Source organism: Centruroides vittatus, unplaced genomic scaffold, assembly GCF_030686945.1.
Source record: "Centruroides vittatus isolate TY-2023 unplaced genomic scaffold, ASM3068694v2 contig_904, whole genome shotgun sequence".
NCBI classification, from domain to species: Eukaryota; Metazoa; Arthropoda; class Arachnida; order Scorpiones; family Buthidae; genus Centruroides; species Centruroides vittatus.
The window spans coordinates 1,433,914-1,454,381 of record NW_027122594.1 but is presented as its reverse complement, the minus strand read 5'-3'; the positions used below and the strand labels follow the sequence as shown (position 1 = coordinate 1,454,381).

Sequence of the window (20,468 nt, the reverse complement as noted above, 5' to 3'; positions counted from 1 at the left end):
AATTTCTAAACAAATTTCTGCAAACACATCATAATTTTTAAAATAAAAATGTTTAAGATTTAAAATAAATTGTGATAGACTTGCCCTTTCAAAACCTCTTCATTTCCAGTAAAATATAATAATATTTACTTGCACGAACGAACGTTTTCTTATTGCTATCGAGATCTGCTTCAGGTTCGATAATATTCTACCAATGGAATGCCCAAAGTTCAAAAATTAACTGCCAATTAATTCAAGCGTTTGAATTATTTGGTGCATATTAATTTGGCTATTTATGTTCTTCTCCATGAAGACATTGAATATACTATTTTATCCCAAAATTCTATGAATAAGATGTCAATTTTGTTGTGGATCTTTCTGATATGTATATTGCCATGCGTATGATATAGTATTGTTGTCCGTATAATTTATACAGTTCCTTGCTTTGCTAGCTTTGTATATTTCTGATTTTTCCAATTCTCTTATATGGTCTGTTTGGAATGATTCCTTTATAAGGGTAGCATTGTGGTAGACTTAAAAAATTTTGTTAATACAGAAGTTAAACTTACCAGGACAAAACTCTCAATCTTACAAATACACTATTTGATATAAAAATAAAAAGACTATTTGAATTGTAAACAGCTAGTATCTGTTTCTAAGCTGGTAAGCCACAACTTACCAACTTAGAGACAGTGGTAATAAAATTAACTGTGGTAATTTTTCCATGGGAACCCTTGAAAAATGTTTTTACTATGGCATGGAGCAACTGCTGTGTACAATAAATAATACATGAGTGGTGCATCTTTCTGTATTTTCTGCTATGAACTTTCTATTTTATACAGATCAGTGAACTAAACATTGATTGGAATGACAACCAAGAAGTCTTATAGTGTTGCTGTGTTGCTTTCAAACTGAATGCAATTATATATGATGCCCTTAAGGCTATCAAGAATAAGAGTAAAGCAAAAATGCTGGAAGGAGGATGACACAAGAAGATCAGTGAAGAATTAGAAGCAATGGTTCTGCAGTGGATCTGTGTGGATCTGTGAGCAGCAAGAGAAACTAACTGTACTTCCAGACATATGGTGATGGACAGCACAGAAGTTTTCACCCAGTTTGATGAAAGTGATAAACAAAATACACTGTTCACAGCTAGCAGAGGATGGTTGGAAAAATTTATGAAATGTAGATATGCTAATACTATAATAACATTACAATTACAGTAGTAATGTGTAGTAGGGTGTTTTTCTATTAGATAAAAAGAAAAATTCTTGTGAATTATTTAGTTTTCATCATTTGGGGATGAGAATGAGTAGCGGAAATTATGGAGGTGATAGTGGAAAGAAGATTGAACCATATTTTTCTCATTTTTATCACTAGTTTGGATGCGAAATTCTGCAAGAATAGAATAGGTGCCAGGTCTCCAACAGAGGCTGCTTCTCTTTTATATGCTGGGAGATAAGTATATTGTGTCCAGTGGATGCCTTGGTATATATTAGAGGATTTATGGTATATTGTCTGATAACAAATAAAACATTTTACTTCTGCAACTACCTTTTATCCTCTTTCCATGATTTTCAGAATGCTCCTGCTGTTTGAAAAGCAGGACAATGAGAAGAAAAAACAAAATATTTTAGGTTTAAAATTTCCTTATTAAATTTTCTTCTGTATTTTATTTAAACATAATATTTTAGTAATTTATATATGTTTCTCTAATAATTTAAGTATTGAAGCTTAATCATTTTCATATACAGTAGAACCTCGATTATCCGGACTAATTGGGGATGAAGGTAGTCCGGATAAGGAAAAATCCGGTTAATCGAAAAATAATACTGTACTGTATTTAAATCATGATCAAATTTTCAAGAAACAAACGTTCGTTCTGAATTTGGACTACTACTGACCAGCACTAACATTGCCTATTGTTTAAAGGCCCTCTGGTGGCACAAGAAGACAGATTTTATAAAATAAAAAGCAGTTGAAACTGTCAAATTTTTATTCATAAAAATGCAAACTATTTATCGTTTTATGACGAGTAAAATTTTTTCGTCGTGTTCATGGCTTTTAAGTAATGCATAAACCTTTGAGGCACGAGGCCCCTTGGACTGCGAGGCCATAGGTGGTGGCCTACGTCGCCCATGCCTTACACTGCCCTTGGCCATAGAAATGATGTAATTTGAATATAAATTATTTATAAATATGTATGTCACGTTATATTTTTATTACAATGCAAAATGTATTAAAAAGTTTAAGACCATTGTGGCGGATGAGATGTTGTTGGGACAAAAAAAGTTATACATTCCATCATGTACATAAACAGTGTCACAATCGCCAAGTGCAAATCAGCAAATTTGTAAAATTTTTGTTTATGTCAACGATCCGGATAATCGAGGTTCTACTGTATAATTTTAATGCTTTGTTCTGACTGTGGCCTCCTACAGTTAGCTCCGGCTTCCCAAAAGTTGAATTTTGGCCTGTGGCTCCCAATTGAGACAATACTGACACAGTACATTTTTAGTGTCTTTTAAACTTTCAGAGTTTTGTCATTAAAATAACAGTAGTTACAATTGTACCAGCTGTAATATTTCGGTATACTTTTAATTTCTTATACCAATCACTTATGGACACCCTTTATATTTCTGTGATTAAGTATATGAATATTAGTTGTATTTTTAAATATTTAAAGAAAAATAAAATTTAAGCATTGTTAATTATGTTGCGCTGGATTAAATTTTCATAAGCTCTTGAATAATTTACATCTTAGATAAAAATGGTTAAGAAATGTTAAGACTACGAGCCAACATGTAATATACATACATATGCACATAATGTGTTTCTTGATCTAATTAAACTAAATTAACAAAACTGTTGCTGTAAAAATCTGCACTTATCAAATTTGAACTGTTATTAACTATATTTTTGTCAGAGTTCTGAAAAAACTAGAAATACGCTTGCATTATAAACATAAGTGACATATCCAGAAGGTAAGTTCAAGAGGGGCTAATGCTATAAGACTAATTCAAGTGTATATTATATTTATATTCTATTAAAAGTTAATTTTTTAATAATGTTAATAATGCACAACAAACTTCCTGCTAACTCAGACTTTTTAAACTTGGACAACAATTCACCCCCTATTAGTCTATGTTGAAATGTGTGTATGTGTGTGTGTATATATATGTTTATTTATCTTTTATCTTTAATATGAAGAATTAATTTTCTTATTGTTTAACTTCATATTTTTTTTATTGATAGGTGATGTAAATTTTGCTACACATTTATCTGATTTTCATCACAGAGATAACATTCATATTATATTACTACATCCCAATCACACGCCCGAACCTCTTCTAGTCTGTGCTCATGAGCATTTTTATTTTCATGAATTAACCATAAATCTTCCGACTCGAAATTCTTCAAAGGTAAGATACATAAAATTTGATGAATCGGGCATATTCTCATATTTTTTTAATGTTGTATTTATACTGACTTAATAAATAAAGAAAAGCTGTTACACAATGAGTACTATTTAAATTTATTACAATGTAATAATTATATTCTGAATTCAAATTTTCAAGTGGCAAGGAGACCACCAGTGCTGGCCCCCTCTGATTTTACCCAGTTTGATATATATCATAGTACTACCACTCCAGTAATTTACAGTAAAGCCACTCAATGCAACTTTCAAATATTCATGAGAAAATGAGTTAGATTTTTTATGTTCCTTATGTATACTGTGTTATATGGATATGTTAACAGCAACATAGCCAAGTGGATAAGGTGTTCAACTATTAAACTGTATTTTGTGGGTTCGAATCTTTATTAACCTGAAGGAGGCCATTTAAAATGGCTGAAAATGTTAGTTACATTAAATAAATTGCTAGGAAAAAGAAAGAAAAACATTGTAAAACTTATTAAACTGTTTATTTTTGTCATTTCTGGTATTTATTTAAAATTTTTATGGAAAAACAGCTTCCCTATCACTAAATGTCACAGCACGCCACTGAGACATATATAAGGCCATAGATTTCAAAGCTAGCAATACCTTTCCTCTAGCTTGGAGGTCTCTATTTGAAGTCCAGTAATAAATACTTATACCTAACATCGACGTCAAATGACATAATATCAACAACCAATCAGAAAACGACTCTTCCTTTAAATCACGACGTTAGGTTCACCCGTGCTGTTTTTCAAACATATTTAAGCTGACGACGATAGCTAAAGTTATCAAAAATATTTAAAATTAAATGCTTTTAGTTTTTGCTGGAGTTTTTGGTGTTTTTTTGTTTCAAAATTATTACAAATTATTACATTTTTTTTTGTTTCTTTAATAATATATTAATTTTAATTTAACCAAATTTTCTGAAAAAGCTGATTTATAAAACAGTTAAATTATCCACGTACAAAGTAAAACTTGTTCAAAAATTACAAATATCGAACAATAATATTTTTTGCGATTTAAAATTTTATGTAGCCGTAAAATGTAAATGAAGTAAAATGAACTAAATTTATAATTATTTCTACAAAAGATTTTAGAAAACTTTTTTTTTAAGGGTTCCTATAACCATTGTGAATTGGTTGTGAAAGACTTGCCAACAAATAAAGAATCAAAACAGATCTACAGTAGACTGAAACAGCTTTCCGATAATTGCGGAGGAAAAGTAATATCCATATCTGGAAGTACAGCAAAATTAAGATTTTCCAATGTTGAGGTAGCAAAAAGGTAAAATATTTTTATTTCATCTAAATAACATTCTGCATGTTTTCTGTTTTATTTATTTATGTATTTTTTAACTTTTGAAAGAGTAATGTATAATTTACTTTGAAAATCTGTAAGGAATTTATAATAATATGTTTGGATTATTGATAATATAAAATATATATACTTACATTATTGGATTTGATGATAAGAATTTTGTATTACAATGCCATTACAAAATGTGTTATCTTGCCGGTATACTATTTATTGGTAAATGATTTGCAATTAGATAAAGTTTAACTTTCAAATTGAATTTAGATAATTTAAATTAAAAGTTTGAAGTTATTTCAGTTTTTTAAGTTTAAATTAATTTAACTTGAAATTGAAGTTAATACGTGCTGCATGTTCAAAATGGATGGCAAAGCAACTTTACAAACTGTACATCACCGAAACAACTTCAGATGTTTGAAGTGGTTTTCTGATACAAATCTTTTGAGGTGAGATAAACTACTCTTATAATTTGGTACTATCGAAACCGTGTTGTTATTTGTATTTGGTATACTGGCACAATGAAGTGACGTTTAATCAACACTGGGCGAGTTTTCCATCTTTATTTAGTTAGTACGCTATTTTACATATGCGTTTCGGGCTTTCGCCCCTCTTCGGCCAACTAAACATGTGAAAAAAAGGTATAAAGCAACATAAACTACAAATTTAACTATAAACCGAACATAAAAATTATTTCCTAACTAGTAAAACATACTCTTATAATGTTTTTTGCAAATAACTCTCAGGTTATTTGTGTTGTGAAGTCAGTTAGAAATGAGTAAAGAGCTGCATCAATGGTTAGAAAATGACAACTGTTGATTTTGCATATGTTAATTTTTTACAACAAATAAGAGCTAAGGAATTGACTTTCAAATTCATGTCATTGGGTCTATATGCAATTTTCTCAAGAAAATGAACAGTGATGACATTAATGGCATAATTACTTTATCTATAACTTATTTACTTTATATATGAAAGGACAATTATTTCAACAAGAGCCACACTAGCTACATTGCCTCTTAGACTTGCCTGTACTTCAGGGTACTCTTAAAATATAAAGTATGGTAGAGATATGATTGACATTAAAATTTTATCTTATTTTATTGAGTTTATTATTATTACTATTATGTTGCAAATGTCATGCTCAGCTGATACTGGTGCCAAGTGCAATGCTGGACTAAAGTCAAAGTATAGCTATCCAAAAAATCTAACATTAGGCTTCTGTGTTATTGGTGTATGTGTTAATGTCTAGAAACTTCCTAACAATCTGACTTGTGTTTAATTTTGTGGCTTTCTACAGTTCCACGTATATGTTTTTATTAAACTTTAATGTTTGTAGACTTTTGTGTACTGTATGTGGTATAACACCAGTAGAAGAGAGGAGAACAAATACAATAAATACCTTATCATCATCCATATCTGTCTTATTTCTTGAACGAGCAAAGTGTACTTGTCGATTTTTTCAGTATGAGTGTTTTTTGTGTTATGAGTGTTTGGAACAGAGAAATCTATTATATAAGTGATCTTACTGCATTTGTCAACAAGAGTGATGGTCTATTTTACATGTGATTATGGCTCTGTCATAGTATGTGTCATTTCTAATACTGTCTTTGGAGTATATTTGTAGTATAGTGTCTGAGTGTTTAATAATCTGTTTGTGTGCAAGCTCTTAGTGTATTATATTTGCTATTTGATTATGCTTATGTAAATAATCTGTTTGTGCTGAGTTTGCAGCTAGAAGTTATACGTTGTATTGTTTCTGGCATAATGTGGCATTTTCTGCAAGAGTCATGTATCTTTGAGGATGTGTTTTCTGTAGTTTTTAGTGTTTATGACCTGATCTTGAGTGGCAATCATAAAACTCTCAGTCTTTCCAAGAAGACAGCCTCTAATCAGCCAGTTGTGCAATGCAGTTTTGTCAACATAATCCTGAGCTAGGTTGTAGGCATGCCTGCCATGAAGTGCCTTTTGGGCCCATGACTGTTTAATGGTGTTTGTTATTTATGTGTTATGTCCAGGTATTCAGAGTAAGTTTAAAGGCATTGGTTACTGTCTGCCAGAGTTATAGCTTTATGTAATCTTAATATTTCTTGCTTTTGTGGAAAAACTCCTGCAGTGTCAGAATTTATTCATAGCACAGGTTAAATATATCAGTCAGGCCATGGCCATGGCCACCTTCTTTACAAAGAAGAGTTATTCTTTCTACGGACAACTTTGGGTGATATTATTTATTATTAGCAAGCAATGTTCTTGTTTTCCTTTGGAGTTGCTTGAAATCTTTGCTTGTCCAGTATATAACTGAAAGAATAAGTGAGTTGATATGTTTAGTGTTGTTTATGGTATAAGGTTGTAGTGTATAATTATTTTTTTTTCTATCGACACACAACAACCTTTATAATGCAGCCTTTTAATTCAAATTTCAAATGTTTTTGGTCTTTTTGAAAGGCCTTCGTCAGGAATAAAAATTGAAATGATTCTTGCTTTAAACCAACAGTTTGTTCTGGAATGTTATAAATTTTTGAATTTTCTTAACTGCGCAGGCTCGTATATAAATAAATACAATCGGTGATGGTTCTTGTACCAATATACACGACAAATATAAACATATAGCAATGTATGCTATTGCAAACCCGACAGAAGTCACTGTGGATTGGCAAAGGGCGAAAATAATACAAAAGATCCAGGACAAGAGGCACTTGAAATATGCAGAAGCATGGCAGATATACAAGATGTACCAAGAAGGATTGACAATAAATTTTAGAGAGTCCAGTAAAATATCAGCTGTGTGGAGAGCAAGCCTAATTTTGGATAGTAATTAAGGGATGAGCAGCTAATTATTTACTCGTGTATTATATTTATTTATATTTGTTGTGTATATTGGTGTAAGAACCATCACCGATTGTATATATTTATATACAAGCCTGTGCAGTTAAGAAAATTCAAAAATTTATAATGTTCCAGAACAAACTGTCGGTTTAAAGCAAGAATCATTTTGATTTTTATTACTGACGAAGGCCTTTCAAAAAGACTGAACACATTTGAAATTTGAATTAAAAGGCTGCATTATAAAGATTGTTGTGTGTCGATACATAATTAGTAATTAAGTGCAGTTAAAGAAGAATATTCTTTTTTGATCAACAACCCTTTGTACAGTGACTGTGAGATGACAATAATGTGAAAACAAGTGATGTCTGTATGCTGTCATATCTGTTTCAAGTTCTGTGATGGTGTAGTAATTATGGATGATAAACTTGTTCATTTTCGGTGTCCATTTCATCCATTAGCTTGGTTTACCTGCCTTAGTTGTCTTTGTCTGGATTACCTCAGAAACATCAAGGTTATGCCACAGCTGGTGTGGGTAAAGCAGTGGTGCTGCTTTCACCACTGGTGGCCAAGGGAGACTGTGACATATTTTTTGAACATGAGCCTCTGCCTAACTGATGAGCACAGACTTTGTTGAATCGGGTGGTGTCTGAATTGGTATTACACTTGGATTGTGTTGTCACTATGGTTAGATCTCCACAGATGTGGATTCAGTCACTCTTGGCTTCATTTTTCCCGATAGACCTCACTAGCATGGTGACCCTAACAGGAGCAGCTGCTCCAGCTGGCATAGCTTTGTGGTTCATCAGAATTACTGAGCTCTCTCACCACAGCAAGGTAGTGACTAGCAAGAGAGTTATTATTATATTATTTATTTATAGCCTTTCCAATTAATAGATGAACTTTTCAAAATCATTTTTGATGAGTAGTTTATCAGTCTTGTTGACAATTAAGACATGACTTGATAATTATAATACTAGTAGGATATAAGGTCTTCCTCTTTTTATCACTAAAAAGTGAATTGTGGCCACTAAGATAATTGGCCTGATAATTACAATCCATTAGATGTTTACCATATTAATAGACTTATCTTTGATTAAAGATGTATAATTATTATTACATCAACATTTTTTGATATTTAATGCGGTTTAGGAGGTTATCTTAAATATTCCATTTTTTTTATTTTGATTATTTCGTAATTACATCATAATTAATGTCAATAGAAATAAAACGAAAAATGAGGAAAAATGGAAAGTTTGAGTTGATACCTTGTAAACTGCATATGGATTAAGTGACATGTTTTCTTTGGCAACATTGGGATTTGCGATATGGTGGTACAGATCAACTTACTTAAAATGTCTAAGCTCCACAGTAACATGTAATATTAGCACTAGAATGAATGTTTTCAGAGTTTCAGTGCTAATACTATGGTGGTACAGATTATATGATACTTATATTTTCAATTTAACAGTTTATTGCAAATAATACACTGCTGCAAATTATATTTAGCAAATTACAGTAAACTTTATTATTCAAGTATACTTAAAACTTACAAAATGTTCAGTTGAGCATGTATTTTGATAAATTATAGTTCCAGAAATAATAGTTTATCATATGTAAGAGCAACAACACAATACTGGATATGTAAACAAAAAACTACTCACAAAGTCAACCCAAAATCCAAGAATTAAACAATTACATGAATATATATCTACCTTCCAGTAAGCATCTTCAAGTGGAATGTTACAATTTTACAAAAAAATTCTTAATTTAGAATTGTATGAGCCTGTGGCACCTGGCTATCGGTGGAAATAGATGTATTTCCACCAATAGCCAGTTGCCACACTTACTACATGGCTCATACAATTCTAAATTAAGAATTTTTTCTAGAATTGTAACATTCCACCTGAAGATGCTTACTGGAAGGTAGATGAAAATGTTTGTGCACTTTCTGGATTTTGGGTTGAGTAGTTTCTTGTAATGTATCTGTAATCTATAAGGAGTTTTTGATAGCTGAATTTGAAATTACCTAAATTATCTTCTAAAAGCTGGAATTTGGTTAAATTTTTGGTTAAATACGTTATTAAAATGTTTCCAGCACACTCTTAATACATCAAACATTTTTCACCTGATTTACAGGTCCGCCTCAGGTTAGAAGCCATCTAAATACGAAGGACTTATGTTGCGGGTGTAAATTGGACTGAAAACATTTGTTCGATGTATTGAGTGCTGGAAACATGTGAAAAGAGTGTTTGTATAATTTACATAATTTACAAATATTCAGAACAAATGCTATTTTCTGTCATGTAGAGATTTTTTCTGAGCCAAAAGTAACACTTCTATATAAAGGAATTTTTATTATTTTTTTTAACATATAATTAATTAGTGCTTTTTTTTAAACAGAAAAATAGCTTAGAGAATATAAGATTTGTTGGTATTTTCTGATGATTCATTATTGTTATAAAATGATTATATTTGTAGAATCAGAGACAGCATAATGTATTAGGACAAGTGTTAAGGTTTTCTTAAAAACCAAAAATTTACCATATGGAGAATCAGTAAACTATAGAATTTTTCTATTGGAAAATTCTTTGTGTACATCAACAGAATTAATAAATATTCAAGTATTGTAACTAATTGGTATTGATAAAAATGGAGTGCATATAGATTGAATTCATGTTAGTCAGACAACAAAATATTGGATTAGGTCTGAGGTAAAGATTATTTTACAAATGACAACAAGTTATAGAGGAGTTAAATTTCCTAAGAAATTGACAAGAGAATTTTTCTTTATTCTTGAGGTTTGTTAAAAGTTTAAAAAACGACAAAAAATGAACATTTTCAATTAACATTTAATAGTCGTTGTCAGGCCACTTGTTGAAATATCTTGAAACATTCAAAAATATTAGAACATGTTTAGCTGTTTTTGGAACATGCTATTTTCAGTGGAACTGATTCATAATTCAGTCAGCTCATCAGTAGCCAAGCAGTTCCATTCCCTGAACACTGGGAGTTCTGTTGTGGGTTTGTGCGGGCTGGCCACATGGAGTTTTCTCGGTTTTCTCCACGACTGTAATGCCCGAATAGGGCCAGTTATCCTTAAAAAGACCTCTCGGAAGGTATCTCCTAGGTAGATCGCCTAAGTGTTGTGTTGCCATAAATTAACAAAACAAACATAATTCAATCTATGACTCTATTCTAGATAGAATTATGAATTTTAAATAACACTCTAAATGTTGACGAGGAAAAAGAAAATGAACAAGAAAAAACAAACATGTATAATGAAGATAAGAATTAATATAAAAATAGGAATTAAGAATAATAATAATCAATACAGAAAAACCATTTTTAAACATTGTGTATGCTGACATATTGGATTATAGAAAATCATAAAATTAGGGTCAGGGAAATAGGTGTTTTGTGTGGGTAGGTTAGCAGAACTGGAGATTCTTAGAATTAGAAGATAGTCTACAAAGAACACAAGAACAAGAAAATTCTGAAGTGACCAAAGCTTTATTACAAAGATGGCATACATAAATATACATCAAGAGTATCTCATACCATGCTTTCCATGGATCTTTTGCATTAATGCATTTATGCTTCTTTGAAGATTTGTATATTCTGAATAATTCAATTTCATGTGTTTGTGTGTGTGGATCATATCAATGGTGCTCCCCATGTATATCCTGTGCTGTGGCACATGCTGTCGGAGAGGTAATGGGCACTTTGATGGAGATGAAAAAGGGATCAGTAATTTATGTATTTTTAAGTCTGTCCCATAACAAACATATTATATCACCAACATATTCCAAGTTGTTGTTCAATCTGTTACCTCTAACTGGAAGGCTATATATATATATATAGCCTTCCAGTTAGAGGTATATATATGTGTGTATATATATATATATATGTGTATATATATATATATATATATACATACACATATATACATATATATACACCCCAGGATTCTTGTTCTTATCATTTCTAAGGAATTGCTACATCATTAGGTTTCTTTTATAACTTTATCTTGTGTTTGTATTTCTTGCAACGTCATTGTATACATTGCATGCAGCATCTTGTTATAATTCACAACTTATCAGTTCTCTGAGGCTTTTGGCAATTATGAATTTTGTTTGAGAATTTGTTAATCATTTCAATAATTTTCCTAGGGTAACCATGTGCAGTAGCAACTCGTGAAATGTAATCTAATTCCTTGTATGGTCAGAATTCTATACAATGTGTACAGTACATGCCTGTCATATTAGAGCTACACAAAACAAATATGGTACAATTGTGGCTTGTTGTGTATTTATTCTATGCACCAATTATGAACATAATAAATATAAAATCTGGTACAGGAAAATCAGTCTTCATAAATGTGTGTACATAATAAAATAAATGCAACACTATTACTGTAGAAGTCCAGTATAAGTATGATTAACTGCAGAATGTAAATTTATCAAAAATAAAGATGAAATTACATATTTCAGGTTTATCAGTAATCCTACTGTATTTTCGCGGAATGACCGGCATGCTGCACAAAAATGGGGACACCAGCATGCCAGTTAAATTGCGAATAAACTATAAAATTAATCGTATGTAACAAAAACTAGTTGTTAATTAAACATTAAAAAAAAAAAAACATTCTTCCAAGTACAATAAAATAACATTGTAGTTTGACCGACCTAAAATCAGGAGGTGTTTTCGTGTATAAAAAAATTAATTGTATTGACATTAATAGTAGTAATAGTAAGTCAGTGTGGGCTACACTGACCATCTACCCCAACCTTAAAAATAACTGGTGTAAGCTGCGATAATTTACATTCAGTTTCGTAAATTTAATATGCTTATTTTTTCGTTTTTGAATCGAATAACAATAAAATACACATAGAAAAAGCATTTTCGAATTTCAAGAGTATTTGATGATTAAGAAAGAAGACGAAATGAGGATAGACTGGCATGCCGGTCATTCTGAAAATACGGTAATATGCGTCAAATCTTTGTTTACCTTTCATCTTTGAAATATTATTGAAGATATCTACAGTAATTTTACAAATACTAACACTTGCTTTTTTATAATAATTATACAGTTTTACAATTACCAGTATCAGAAAAAGTAGGTTCATTTATTAAAACTTGTTACACGCGGTTATTTAATTATTGGTTTGCAGAGAGAGTTATAAATCATACATTGTTATAATCATTGTTTGCTGGCAGGTTGATGGCATCGTTGAATGTCAGTTTGTTGTTTCCAGGCAAATTCATCAGGCATCACCTTTCTCATTTTCTGTCGGTACCTTGAATATTGATAACCTCTCGTCCTGTATTTTCTGTCAGCAGACTCTTCACACCTGTTTGTAATCTGTCAGAATGCCTGAACTATGCACACAGACTTTTATAAACCCAAAACTCTACCTAGACTTATGGACTTCCTACTTTTGGCTCTGGCACATTCAATCACTTGGACAGCCAGCCTATTCTCACTTAATCACCTGAATGATTTCTTGTCATTCATGTGACAACTGATTTGTTTTCATGTGGAAATATATCCCATATGTGAGTGTCCAGTTGACTAATGTCACACTGGGATTTCACACAATGAATCATTACGCTCTTGGCAGTACTTGGACAACCGTGACCGACAAGTAATTAACACGAGTGTCGCAGCGATCAGTTAAGACAGTGCAATAGAAAATGCCAAATTTTTATGCACTTTGACAATGGTTATATTGGTAAATAAGACGAGTTAGGCTACATTCGACCAAACTCATCTTAGCTTAAACAATTAAATGATAATGAAACAATTGCAAATAAAATAAACTAAGCTATTCGTGAATTTTGTTTGAGTTGCTGGATAATAGTTCTTCCAAAATATTTTTCACAGAAACCACATTAGGTCTGTAGACCAGCTGCGATTATTTTTCTTTTTTTTCTACTTGTTTGAGTAAAGGAATTCCATTCAGTAATGTAAATTTTGATCTGTGGCATCTTCGCAGTGGCCTGAAATTATACTAAATCATTTTGTAAAAAATTTACTACATAGAATACCTATTTCTGATGTTCAGATGGCCAAGGCAGTAAATACATTAGTCAATCACTCCGGAAATCTAGGATGAACCCTAGGAATTTTTCACAGGTATTCTGTTCCCGATCACTCCGTCACTTTCGTTGTAGACCCGGTCAATCTAACACGGGCCCAGAAAAAATGATTTCTCGGTGTCCACACGGTGGAAAACATCGTGTTTTTAAATTACTGTTTATTTTTGAGTGGGTCGGCTCAAAAGTCTATTTGTAGCAATCACAAACATGTCATCTAGAAGGCAATGCAAACCGAATCACTGTATTGCCCGAAAATGCATACACACACCCTGTGTTTAAACATAAGATCGATTCCACATAAACACGAAATAATGTAAATTGGATCTAACATTTCAATGGAAAATGGATAGATGTGTTCCTGGGTTTTTTTTATTAATCATTATAAAATGAAGAAAAATGAAATTTCGTTTCGTTTCTTCTTCTCTCGTCGATAAAGAATTTTCTATAAATGTAACGAAATTATTACAAAAGTTGCTTTTAGCCCTTGGTATAATTAAATTAATTAAAATATCTACAAACGTGAGGCAGATAATAGTATGGGCTTATCACACCAATGATAATGGGCACAAACGCTTAGGAATCAAAGTAAAAACATTTACGACTCTGTCTTGTTAAAACCGTTGTATACTTGTAATTGCATCATATGTTGTCACCACTTGGGCACCAGATGTGCACTGTAACACACCTCTTTTATAACTGCTCCCTGCACCTTGTTGTAATGCTTGCACCTGCAACTCTATCGTCTTACTGCTTTTGGTATGTAAATAATCTGTCTGTATAACATTAGGTCACAACTGTAAACCGATAATTGGGCTAACTTATTACTGTTTTGTATCAGCACCCTGCAACGTTATGAAGGTTTATTACACCCGTCTACATTGATGATGCTTAATGTTCATACAGTTATAGCGGCGTTTTCATCTTTATATTGTATAGCTTTAAGCATAGTTTTAAGTTTATCTTTACCTTGTATAATTTTAAATATCGCGTTAAACCGAAACTCGGTGACACAAAACAAAACTTTATGGCATTTTTTCGGCCGGGTCGAACCGAAATTGCGTGATGCCAGTAACGTGCCAATGGAGATTTAAGTGTATCGGTTAACGAGGTAATTGTTTTCCGGTGCCGCACATCTATAATAGTAATTGTAACATGTTCATTAAACAAAGCATCTGGTGGGATGCCAATGCGAAATCAGCAAAGACAGAGAATAAAAATGATCTCTGCGTTGTTCACCTAAAGCCGACGTGGTAAGTGTGGGCCGTAACGGGACTAAACGGACCGTGGCGGTTGCGAGGGAAGGGCTACGGGGCTAAAAAATAAAACAAAACTCATTTGTTCCAACATCAAAAACATTTTCGGCAGAAAATACGTTTATCGGACGAACGTCGCTCATTCGTTAATAAAATATACTAAGTATTAGCGGGCCACAATTTTCAAATTGCAGACCTGCACGTTCTCCCGTGTCTGTTCTTCGTTAATCTCGAGAACGGAGTTAAATTGACGAAAATCGAGACCGAGTACGGAAAGTTTCCATTTAACCACGTACGAATTTCCGGTCTGGACCGGAAGTCGCGATTTTTTTTTAATTAAAAGACGATAATAAATTGCGGCCCGGCACGGCGACGACGTCAAATAAATAATTGCCGGTTTCCGAGTTAGCTCCGCCCTTGGGGTGGCCCGAATCCGCCACCGACAGACACCTACAGACTTTTTCGAAATACTCAAAAGTACACTCATTTATTACAAAAATTTTACCACATTATAATGTTTTTAAATTTCGAAGCTATTTGAAGAACTTATTTCCAAAATATCTCTAGGAAATACAAATTTGCAAATTTTAAATAATTGCTTTGATTGTTAAGGTAAAACCTGAATTTTTGGTACAGAGCTTTAATTTTATATATTCTGAATATATGTTTAACAGTGAAAAAAAAAAAAAATCCTGAGGCAAAGGAAATGGTAGTTTTGGTTCTTCAAATCGTGGACTTAAACCACTTTGGAACAAAATTGCTGCATTAAATGGATAATATAATAACAACAACAAAAGACAATATACAAAATACGATACAAAACAAAAGTGAAAATCCCACGAACCTTCTTCATGTGACTGAAAATGATTTAAAAAAATGGTGTTTAAAAAACTATACTAATTCCAAAGAACGAAAACTCTTAATGATTACATAAAATTAATAAAATTCATATTGTAATTGTTCTGTCACAGTACCTATTTACAATCAATCACTTTCTAAACAAGAAAAGACTTTTTGTAAAATGTCATCGCAGTATGCCCATCGCTTATTCCCATTTTATTTAAAAGTTTTCACATCATCTATCTTTTCCAGCTTAACTTTATTCTCCAATGGTAACAAATCAACTAATAGACATGACCATTTTTTACCTCTTTTTAAGATTGTGTTTGCACATCCCCGATCTATCAGATTAGTGCTGTTTGCAACAAACGTATTTAGAGTTTATTCTGATTACTTTCATTTCAGATAGTGTAAAATCCATTTTTGTCCGTGTATTTTTAAATTAATTGCTGGTTTTTACGGCGGAAAACTCTTACCCGCCACAAAATAAAAAATAAAAAATGTTATTAACCGAAAATTTGTTCAAGCGGGATATATATAGGCCTATATATAATGTGCCGTGCTCTTTATCATAGTCCGCAGGCGCCCGGTGGCCGAGTTGACTTTTTTCGGGTTTTCTCGGGGCCGGTTTCCCGTTCCCGGGCCGTCTTGGAAACGGTCCCATATTTATTTAACGTTAAATAAAACGCCGTTTCGATCTCGACCGCTCTTTGTCAAATCGTAGGCTCGGGCATTCGGCCGCGGTCCGAATCGTTCATCGTTCGACACCGCTTTATTTCCGTTGTGGCCTGGGGGAGGAAATCTTCCGGTAAAAGTGGCTCGACGGAGTTATTGGGCGGAATCTGCCGTCGTCGTTAAATATTCTACCGGGTCGTAAATATTCGGGCGCGTTTCCAAGTGGAAAAGCCACATCGTATATTTCGGAACTTTCTTGCCTTCGCTTTTCGGCCGTCGTCGTTAAGAAGACTGTGCCACCTGATTTATCTGGCGGAATCTTAATTTGGGATCTGCGCCCGTGCCTTTCCCCGCCGCCTCGTAGAAGAATGCTCGACGGCATCCGCCACGAAACATTAAGCGATTTCATCTTTAATCTTATTAAACGACGCTATGGCCATCGGCCTTTTCTCAGCGTCAAAAAACATTCTAATTATATACGGATTGGTAAAACGGTGCTTAACTTTTGGTAGAATCAGATTATTTTTTCATCGATAATTGTAGTTAGAGGGCCTAAAGTATTTTTTTTTGTTTTATCAAATTGCTTAAAAAAAGATTCTTTTTTACAATCCTTTATTAGTCTGAAGCTGTCTAAAAGAACCTGTTTTTTAATATACGACTTGTGTATTATCGATATTGGCCAGATTATAATAATAGGTGATTTTAGATCTTTATAGTAACTTATATAATATTCTAATAAAGTTGTTTTGAATGACTCGCAACTTATTCAAAACAAAATAAGAAGACGTAACCCTATACGGAAATACCATATCTTAATTTGGGTTCCGTACTAGCGTGATATAAACGCAAATCAGTCTCAATATTTATATATGTCATTCTTCTTTTCAGTATTCCAATAAACCTGGATAAAGACAGGGTTGAACTATTTATATGACTGTTCCATAGAAGATTATCATCTATTTTCGACTCCCAAATATTTAACAATATTAATTAACTCCTTGAAGACGTTTATTGTTACTTGAATTTCATCCAAATTTACTTTTTTATTTCTCTTTACCAAACAGATATACTTTGTTTTATTCTCATTTATTCGAAAGTTATGATTTTCCATATATTTAACTTAGCTAGCAATAAGTTTATATTATTTTCTATTATTACTCGAGGATTCCAATCTGCCTAGGTTTTTTTTTTTTTTTTTTTTTTTTTTTAAAGGAGTAAAGAGGTTGTCTGTTTAGGAACTGACTTTACCTCTATGGAAGTAGTAGGTGTGAAGTGGAAGTAAGAAGAGGAAGAGATAGTGTTTAGGTAGGGAATGATCGAAGATGAGTATGGGAACCATGGGCGCCTGCATCGCCTTTATTAATAAACGAAAATACAAATACAAATAGGAATAGAGATAAAATTTACACAAATGTATAAAGCTATACAAAATACAGTAATGGCGCGAGAAACATTGAATATACAGTATACAATGGTAAAAACTAATATATAGTTGTACAGTAGTAGAGACACCATAGTACATGAATAAATGTAGGGTATTACCCACAGATGATACAAACTAATTGGTTCAATACTGATAAGTGATTACATAAAATTGAACAGGTACAGTACTGAATAGCTTATATGATAGTATTACATATTTATCGCGTGCTGCAAAGTTTGTAGCAGTTGATAGGTACGTAAGAGTACAAAAGAACACACAAAATTCAAATTTAACCTGTTTACATCCTTTGTTTTTAAATATTGGAATTACAAGGGTGTGTTTAAACTTCTCCGGAAACGTCCCACGTTCCAAGGATTTATTAATTAAATAAGATAATGATGGTGCGATAATGTTTGCTATTTGTCTTAAAATAAATATATCTTATCAGTGTCCGGAGTATTAGCGTTTACACTCGTAATATATTGAAAGATCTCTTTATGAAAAGTTCCTTACAACAGATTCGACCGTACCACTCGAAGAGGAATGTAAGAAAGAATTAATTTTTAACGTTGACGTGGCAAAACCTCCCATCTGTCTGCAGAAATCAGCAAAAATGTTACATATTTTTTCATCATTTTGAAAAAGCGTTCCTTCATACATCAACTGATTCATTTGTATATCGTTCTGTCTTAACTCTATCGAAGAACGTCTGTCGTAGTAATCTTCCTCTTCTTTCCTAATTTTATTTGTAATATCCCTACATAGCCCTCTCATTTCCGTTAGTACTGTATTCTCGCGTGTTGATATCCCGATATAAAAATATTACCTAATTGTTTAAACAACTTCTGATTAATTAACTTTATTGTATCGTTTGAGATGATTTTTGCCAAAAATTCCTTTCGCTTTATCTTAGTTTTCTTATTTAATGTTATGGGAAGATATTTATTAATAAAAATGTGCAGTTTTTAATATTTTTCCCTCCTTTAAAACTAATTTTATAAAATATTCTTCATTAATTATATTACTTGCATTGGAGATAATTTTAAGTTTATTCTCTTTAATTATATCAATTTCACTGTGATAGGCTGTAATTTACGTCACTGGCATCACTTGGAAGGGATTTAGGTCTACAGGCATTTACAATAGAGAGTTTATCAAATGTGTTATCAACAATTGTCACCACTTTATAAGGAATATCGATTAAATTTTAATTTAACAAGGCAGCCCAACAGTTTCTAAACTTGAATCGTTAACGTCCTGCTCCATAAATCTTAATTTATCTTGTGTGAAATTTAATTGCCGTTTTATAATAGAATTTTCATGTTTTAATTCAGAAATTTCATCGAAAAGCTTTTTATTGTTTAACTTCCCTAGGAAATCCCACAAATTTCTTAAAAGTTCACTTTTTTCGTATTAAGGTTGAGGAAATTTTGCTTGTTCGTTTTGTTAAATTATGACAACACTTAGGCGATGCCTTCTAGGAGATTTTTTTAAGGGTAACTGACCCCTATTAGGGTATTACAGACGTGGAGAAAATCCGGAAAACTCCACGGCCAGGCTCGAACCCACGACCGAACTACTAGTGTTCGGGGAACGGAACCGCTTGGCCACTGGTGAGTTGAGGAAATTTTGCAAATAGAAAGTATAATTAACTCATAAACTGTTAGAATACATTTGTATTTATTAATCTTAAGCCTGCTTATTAGTTTCTAAAATTTTTCCGTACTAAGGCACGTCAGATTGTCAATAGTCAATACGTAGCCTATTTGTGGCAGGACTGAAAATTCTTTACTTGTCAGAACCTGTGATATCTCGAATAATTGTGCCGATGCCGTCATAATTTTTAAGCGCCCCCGGTAGTTTCGATAACTGCATTACACCAGGTTGTGCAAATTGGGCAAGGATAGAGTATAAAGTTTTTCTTTATAAACCTGATAATTAAAGTCAAACGAACTGCCGAATTGTCGGGTCATAAGCTCGATGTCTCTATTACAGCCGAGGTAGACAAATCGAGATCACTAGACGGATTATTTTACCATTTTGTTAGCCCAAACTGTTCCGTATTTCAGGGGTTCCCAATCTTACTGTGGCACGGCCGCATTCGAGATTGCAAAAAATAGCGGCGGGCGCAAATCAAATAAACAAAAAGTTAAATATTATGTTCAAACATCAGTTATGCAGTTATAAATAATAATCAAACATGTTTGATTATTATTTATCTGCAGTTTGAAAAGAGTGTAAATATGTTCTTTATTATAACATGCATTTTGTAACATATTTACTATAACATATTATATATATTCATTATAAAAACCGAATTACGTGCGATCTTTGACACTGCATTTTATTTGCCAATTTCTCACAGTTGGAAGTGTGAGATGATAATCCCAATCGTAAACAATCTTCAAGGTTGGCATTAGTAAGTTGAAATCTGACTTTTGATTTTATAATATTCGTGGTGGAAAATAAAGATTCGCACAAATACGTGGAACCAAAACAGGATTTGATTTTGAAGGCTCCTTTTCTCAAAAGATTATACTTTTTATGATCAACTAAATTCCATCGTGAGATTTTAATACGATGCCATTTCGAAAATCTAAAATCTCTTCTTAAATTATCGATGTTT

General features: G+C 32.4%; 1 protein-coding gene across 1 annotated transcript in view; it reads left to right on the top strand.

The window, feature by feature from the left end:
* Nucleotides 1-20,468, top strand: part of LOC136984131 (meiosis regulator and mRNA stability factor 1-like) — a 129,460-nt gene that overhangs the window by 20,658 nt on the left and 88,334 nt on the right. Inside the window, 2 exon segments of the mRNA XM_067281066.1 lie at nt 3,235-3,401; nt 4,533-4,702. Of these exon segments, the coding sequence (XP_067137167.1) occupies nt 3,235-3,401; nt 4,533-4,702 (337 nt within the window).